The sequence below is a fragment of the Cebus imitator genome, unplaced genomic scaffold (genome assembly GCF_001604975.1).
Source record: "Cebus imitator isolate Cc_AM_T3 unplaced genomic scaffold, Cebus_imitator-1.0 Scaffold316, whole genome shotgun sequence".
Taxonomy (NCBI): domain Eukaryota; kingdom Metazoa; phylum Chordata; class Mammalia; order Primates; family Cebidae; genus Cebus; species Cebus imitator.
Genome location: NW_016107631.1, coordinates 2,290,098 through 2,297,997, shown reverse-complemented (window position 1 = coordinate 2,297,997; position 7,900 = coordinate 2,290,098). Strand labels below are relative to the sequence as shown.

General features: G+C 40.2%; 1 protein-coding gene across 3 annotated transcripts in view; it reads right to left on the bottom strand.

Moving 5' to 3' along the window:
• The window catches only part of ZNF614 (zinc finger protein 614), a 15,311-nt gene that overhangs the window by 5,417 nt on the left and 1,994 nt on the right, over positions 1-7,900 (bottom strand). Inside the window, exon 2 of one of the 3 annotated variants that reach the window (XM_017503919.2) lies at positions 6,206-6,421. The exons of 1 other annotated variant lie outside the window; for it this stretch is intronic. In XM_017503919.2, coding sequence (XP_017359408.1) covers positions 6,206-6,220 — 15 coding nt within the window. In that variant the 5' untranslated portion in view covers positions 6,221-6,421. The remainder of the gene's footprint in view (positions 1-6,205; positions 6,422-7,900) is intronic. One more of the 3 variants, XM_017503918.2, reaches the window with a different exon arrangement.

Below are 7,900 nucleotides of genomic sequence, written 5' to 3'. Positions count from 1 at the left end.
AGGATGGTCTCGATCTCTTGACCTCGTGATCCACCCGCCTCGGCCTCCCACAGTGCTGGGATTACAGGCTTGAGCCACCGCGCCCGGCCCTATTTTTTAATTTTTAAAGAGACAGAGTCTTGCTCTGTAGCCCCAAATGGAGTGCAGTATCATGATCATAGCTCACTGAAACCTTGAACTCCTAGGTTCAAGCGACCTTCCCACCTCAGCCTCTCAGGTAACTAGGACTACAGGTGGATGCTACTACCAATTTTTGTAGAGACAGTGACATGTTATGTTGACCAGGCTGGTCTTGAAGTCCTGGCCTCAAGTGATCCTCCTGCTTCGGCCTTCCAAAGTGCTGGGATTACAGGTGTGCGCCACTGCCCCCAGCAAAAAAAACTGCCATGTGTGTACCTATGCAACAATTTTGCATGTTCTTCACATGTACCCCAAAACCTAAAATGCAATAAAAAAACCCCAGCAAAAAAAAAAAAAAAACTTCTAACAGAAAAACGGACATATGTATGTGTATTAATGGATAGATTAACAGCATATTAGATACTTATGGTTTGTAAAAGGGAAAATACTATAATAAAGAAGCAATATCTATTAATAAATATCTAAAAGCTAAAATATTTCAGGATTGACTAAATACCTGAAATCTCAAATTCAGAAATCTCAACAAGTTTAGAGCAGAAACTCACAACTGGTGTGACACGTCAGACTGAAACTACCATACATCAAATGCAAAGGGAAAACTATAAAATCATCAAGAGACATAAGACAGATTACCTACAAAGAAATAGCAAAGCGTACTGATGGCTGACATTTCAGTAATAGAATCCAGAAAAGTATGGAATACTATCTTCGAAGTCCTGATTCTTGCAACAAAAAAGGCCAATTTTGGAAGGCCATTTGGGATTAAAACACATGGCTAGCAAATGACATGCTGTCTTACAACCGTGATATCAGGGACCTGTTTGTCAAGTAAACTGCCATTCTCCTGCTTCACAGTAACTTTTCAAAGAACTTCAGTGTGTGAAGTAGAGGTAACTAAGATCCAAGGAAATACTGGTAAGATCATCTATCTTACACTACTGTGTGGGATGCTGCATAGTCAAGAAAGTAGACTCATGAAAGGGTACAAGTGCTCAAGCCTGGTCAGCTTATCTCATTCTAAAATCTTCATGTGAGATGTCTATCAACTGGGTAAATGTAAAGTTAAATTTCTACCTCACTCCATGGTCCAAAAGAATTTATTACTGGATGGAAATCTTGCAGGCCAACTCTAAGGTAGCCTCTGATAATCTCATTCTCTAGCTGCAGTGACTTCTGACATCAGCTACCTGGGTTAGGCCAAACTTACCAGGTTAAAAATACAGTCCTCCACAAGACTGCCCTCACTTCAGACACAAGCTGCAAGTTTCAAGCTACATAGACCACCCTCAACTGCAACTAGCTGGCTACAAATGTATGCAGCTACCATGACTCCCTCAGGTTTAATAATTTGATAGAACAACTCAGACAATTCAAGAAAGTGCTGTATTTACAATTAGCACTTTACTATTGCAAAATGACACAAATCAGAATCAGCTAAAGGAAAATATGTACAGGGTGAGGTCTGGGAAAGTTCCAAACATAAAGCTGCTGACTGTCCTCTCCTCATGGAGTCCTGGGTGGCATAGCATCTTCCTGACTACATCATGTAACAGTATTCAAGAGTACTTGCCAACCAGCGACATGCACCCAAATTTTGATGTCCGGAGTTTTTATTGAGACTTCATTATGTAGGCATGGTTTATTGAAAGCACTGCCCATGTACCTGAGTTCAGTCTCCAGTTCCCTCCCCTTTCTGACTCAAAATCATAATTCTCTAATCACATAGTGCTCTTTTTGGCATGGGCAGCCCCTATCCAGTGTCATGTCATTGCCATAAATTATCTAGGGATCCACTATGAGTCACCACTATATATAGATAGATATAAGCTATCAAATATGAGTGGCTCACCATGAATGACAGAGACACTCTTACAACTTGGGTCATTACAAGAGTTTAGAGGTTACCTCCCAGGAACGAAAGACAAAGGCTAGCCAAATTCTTTATTACACTCCAGGTATTCCTGCCCCTGTGCAATACCATCCTCCTAAATATCAAGTGGTCTAATAGCTTGTTTCTAATGAAAAGAATACAGGAAAAGTGATGAGATGCCACTTTAAGATTACAGTCTATGTGACTTCCATTTTGCTAGCAGAATCTGTCATTTTCTGGCTTTGATTAACACTTTTTGGCATACAGGGGAGGTACACGTGGCAAAAAACTAAAGGTGGCCTTAGAAAGACAAGTAGAAGCTGAGGAACTCAACTGAACTGCCTCATTTCTCAGTCTGGAAATGAATTCCTCCCAACAACCACATAAGTGAGCTTAGATGCACATCTTTTCCCATTTCAGCCTTCAGATAAGATGCCAACCTGGCTAACACCTTGACTAAAACCCCATAAGAGACTCTGAATCAAAGTAGCCAGCTAAACCATGCCCTTATTCCTGAGCCACAGGAAGGGTGAGTTTTTTTTTTTAAAGTGTTGTTCCAAGTCATTACATTTTGGAGTAATTTCTTAGGTACAATGAACACTCTACCTAAGAAATTAGACAATGAACATAAGATATAAACTTAAGAGGAACTTATGAGGCTAGGAGTGGGGCTCATAATCCCAGGACTTCCAGAAGATAGTTTGAACCCAGGAGTTTGAGACCAATCTTCAACATAGTGATACCCTGTCTCTACTCTCTACAGATAATAAAAAATTAGCTGGAGTGTGGTAGTAGATGCCTGTGGTCCCAACTATTCAGGAGGATAAGGCAGGCAGACAATACTTGAGCCCAGGAGGCTGAGGCTGCAGTGAGCCATGACTGTGCTACTACTGTACTCCATCCTGGGGAAGACAGCAAGTCCCTGTCTCAAAGAGAAAAAAAAGGAATAAAATAAAACATGTTCATAAGTGAAAAGCTTTAAAAAGTGACTTCTGCATGGGAAAAAATATTATGAACAAGCTAAAAAAGAAGTAAGACTCTAGAAAAATATTTGCAATATATAAAAGAATCAATATCCAGTCAAGATAAACAACCATAAATCAGTAAGACCACAAAAAAATTAAATAAGCAAAAACTAAAGACAGTTTATCACATTACAAATAATCCAAAGAAGCAACAAAGAGATCAGAAGGATCTGAACGTCACTGGTGAATTGGAAAATGCAAAATAAAATAGGGCAAAATAATACTGGATCATCTAGATCATGGAAAACATACAATTTGATAATACAGTAAGTGTTGGCAAGATTTGCAGCACTGAATGTTCTTTTTGTGCAGTGTTTTCCAACATTAACAACCAATTCTCCAATTCTCTAAATATCAACTAGATGTCCAACAATTCAATTCAATTCTGACACTACCTGTGTCAAGAGTCCACAGATTTAAGTGTTCAGTCCCACAAGACTGCCTCCTCTTAAGATGCCAGTCATAAGTCCTGGGCTATCAGTGTTTCTGATTAACTGGCTATAAATTAGGGGCTCCCATAAACCCCTCCTTAGGTTTGATAATTTACTAGAACAGCTCATAGAACTCCGGAAACACTTTACTTATGGTACCTAGATAATAATAAAGGATATAACTCAGGAACAGCCAGAAGAAATACATAGGGCAAGGGATGGAGGATGGCATGCCAAGCTTCCATTCTCCTCTGGGTGCATTATTCTCCCAGCACCCTGGTATGTTCACCAACCTGAAGCTTGTTCAAAAGAGTTTTTTTTTTTTTTTTTTTAGACGGGGTTTTTTTTTTTTATCTGGCTGGAGTGCAGTGGCACAATCTCGGCTCACTGCAACCTCTACCTCTCGGGTTCAAGCAATTCTCCTGCCTCAGCCTCCCAAGATGATGGTACTACAGGCGTATGCCACGATGCCCAGCTAATTTTTGTATTTTTAGTAGAGATGGGGTTTCACTATGTTGGCCAGGATGGTCTCGATCTCTTGACCTTTTGATCAGCCCGACTTGGTCTCCCAAAGTGCTGGGATTACAGGCGTGAGCCACCGCACCTGGCCTGTTCAAGAATTTTCATAGAACTTAGTCTCTAGTCCATTCCTCCTTTCAGTTCCAATCCTCTTATTGCTTGGTCTTTCTGGGGCCTAGTCTCAGTCTCATCCTGACACTATCTAGAGGTCCCATCATGAAATTCAGGCTCCTCATGAATAACAGAAGACACATCTATTCCTCAGGAAGAAATTCAAAGGGCTTTAGGCATACCGTGCCATGAACTGAGAACAATGACCAAATATATTTCTTATTATACCACATTTACACGTCACTTTTTATATAACATACTGTGACAAAATAAATATACACTTGGTCTCTACCCTCCGAAATCTTTGGAATTGCTGAAGTGATAGTGTCTGTTGCATGCTATTGAGATGATTGGTGGCTGGGGCTCTTCCATGGCCTCAGGAAGGAAGCTGGTTGCCGGGGGAAACAACCTTGTGATCAGACAGTTGGAACTTACAGTCCCACTTCCCTAGTCAACCTCTGACCTCTGAGGAAGGGAGAGATGATAGAAATGGAGCTGACCACCAATAGTTAATGAATTAATGAATTATGCCTATGTAATGAATCTGCCACCACAACAATAAAAGGATGAGGTTGAGAGCTTCTAGGCTGCTGAACATACGGCAGTCCTGGGAGGATAGAACACCTGGAGAGGGCACCGAAGCTCTGTGGCCCTTCCCCATTACCTGGCCCTATACATCTTTTCCAACTGGCCATTCCTGAGTTGTACACTTTCACAATAAACCAGTACTCTAGTAAGTAAACTGTCTTCCTGCATTTTTTGAGGCTGCTAGCAGATGAATAAATTTGAGTTGGGGGGTGGTGGGGACATCCAATTAGTAGCCAAGTCCAATAGAAGTTGTGAGTAACCTGGGGACCCAGCACTTTTCAGGGGGCAGTCTTGTGGGACTGAGCCCTCAACCTGTGGGGTCTGTCCTAAGTCTAGGCAATTAGTATAAGAATTGAGTAAATTTTAGAATACCTAATCAGTATGGAGAATTGAAATGATGTGTGGGGAAAACCCCACATATGTGGTGTCAGAAACATTGTCTGAGAATAGAGAGTAAAACTGTTGTTCCTGTACATAGATACTCTTCTAAATACGTTATATAGATCTCATTTTATGCCCTTACTATGTAGGTGCCATATCATCCTTCTTACAGATGAGAAAACTGAGGTGCATAATTGACTAAATGAAGTATGTGCGGTCACACATCTGGCAACTGACTCCAGAGTCAACACTTCTGGCCTTATGCTACACTCACCATAAAGTGGAATGTCCATTTTGACAGCAACTGAAAGTATGCATTAAATGACTACACCCTAAATTGATTTATTTGTAACCATCCTCAAGTAATACTGATATAATTTCACAAAAAAGCCATTAACACGACCATGTAACCTTGTTCAGTCATGTAGTTTATAACAATATGCCTAAATATTCACCAACAGGTGAACTGCTAAATTATCGCACAAACATCATTTGGAGTTCATTGCATTAGGTTAAAAAAAAAAAAAAAAAAAGAACTTGGCTGGCAGGGACTACCATGCAAAGAATGCCAATATATTGAAAATGGTCTGGAGGATGTACTTTAAAATGACAACCATAGTTCATTCTCAAGAGATGATTCATGTATCACTGTAATGGTCAAAGAGTTGAACTATAAATAAAGCTTGCATTCTTTCATATTGAGTCTACTTTTTCTTTCCTTTTTTTTTTTGAGACAGGGTCTCACTTTGTCACCCAAATTTGAGTGCAGTGGTGCAAACATGGCTCACTGTAGCTTCATCCTCCCAGGCTCTAGCAATTCTCCCACCTCGGCCTCCCGGGTAGCTGGGACTACAGGTGTTCACCACCACACCCAGCTAATTTGTGTATTTTTTATAGAGACACGGTTTCACCATATTGCCCAGACTGGTCTTGAACTCCTGAGCTCAAGCGATCCAGAAGCTACTTCATAAGGCAGAATGAACCCCCACCTCTGCTCCCAAAAGCAGTCTAAGTTAATTTCTCCCTAGTACATAATTATCCCAGTATGTACTTCCTTAAGTTCAACTGACTGTTTCAGGCCACCATAAATCTATCAAAAAAAAAAAAAAAAAGGGAAAATATAACAAACCAAAAATCACCTGGGTCTTGATCATTTTCTTCTGTGCTCAGAAAATAGTGGATAACATGGACTATACGTCTTTGTCTCTTCTGCATTTACCGTGAAGTTTTCCTAGTCAGAAATATTGGTGTCCACTTAAAGTTGTCCCTAGAAATGATATCCAAGGCCAGCAACCTCCTTCTTCCTTCATTGCTTCACTTGAGTTATCTTGCTTCTGGGAGCCAGGACCTAAGGGCTGAAGAGCAAAATGGCTTTAAGTGTACATTCATCCTGGGTCCAGATGTTGTCACTGCTGCTCTGTACTTACCTTAAATAAAAGACCTTAATATTTACAGTTCCTTTATTTGGTGCCTTAGGGGTTTATACACCTAGATCAATAAAACAGGGCTCTAAATGTATGAAAGCTATGACTTTCTTTTGTGAAGTAGAAGTGGCATGACTATTATAGAGAAGGTGGAAAGCAGAACCGACACAGCTCAATGCCTCAGAGGCAGAGGAATTCTCAGGCAGATCAATTTTCAGAAAAAGAACACATGGAAGACTCCAAAGATGTCTTTAAAATGCATGTGTGCTCATGTACTGCTTCAAAAGTCTCTGTATGCTCTATGGGTATACATATCTCAGTGTCAAGACCAATGTACTAAACAAATCATAAGAACTATCTCATTTCACATTATGCGCTAAAGAATTAACTTTACCCAAGAGAGGTTTGTCCTTTGCCCACGGTTCCAATGAGGCAAGCTCTAAGCCCTTGGAATACGCTGCTTGATAAAATTGTCTTTGGTTATCAGGGCAATTTGAGCCATGCCAAATTGTCTATCCTAATAATGTGATTTACTGTGGGAGGCCTTGGACCATGTGGTATTAGTTTGATATCTGGAGGGGCTGGAGATTGAAGTCAGCCACAAGGGAAGTCAATTGTGTGTATGTTAACTGATACCCAATAAAAACTCTGAACACCAAGGCCTAGATGAGTGGCAACAATGGTTGCAATGGCTGGCAATAATATAAGCGTGTAGATATAAGGACATGACATATGAAGCAAAACAGAATTAGAGAGGATTAGACAATTCCACAATAATAACTGAAAACGTTATTACCTTACAATAATAAGGAAAACAAACAGAAACTCAGCATGAATACTGAAAACTTGAACAACATAATCAACTAGACTTAACTGATATTTAACACTACACTCAACAGCAGTAAAATAAACATTTTTTTCAAGAGTATGTGTTATATTCTCAAGGAAAGACCATATGCTGGGATATAAAACAAGTGTCAATAAATTCTAAATATATTTTCCAACCACAATTTAATTAGAAATCAACTTCAGAATGAAATTTAGAAAATATCCAAATATTTGGAAATAAAATAGCACAGTTCTGAATAACCATGGTTAAAAAGAAAATCATGAGCCAGGTACTCATGATTTGTAATCGTGGTTCACACCTGTAATCCGAGCATTTTGGGAGGCTGAGATGGGTGGATCACTTGAGGCCAGGAGTTCCAGACCAGCCTGGCCAACATGGTAAAGCCCCTTGTCTACTAAAAGTACAAAAAATTAGCCAGGCATGGTAATGCGTGCCTGTAATCTCAGCTATTCAAGATGCTGAAGTGGAAGAATCACTTGAACTCAGGAGGTGGGAGCGGAGACTGCACCACTGCACTCCAGCAAGGACCAGAGCAAGACCCTGTCTCAAAGAAAAAAAAA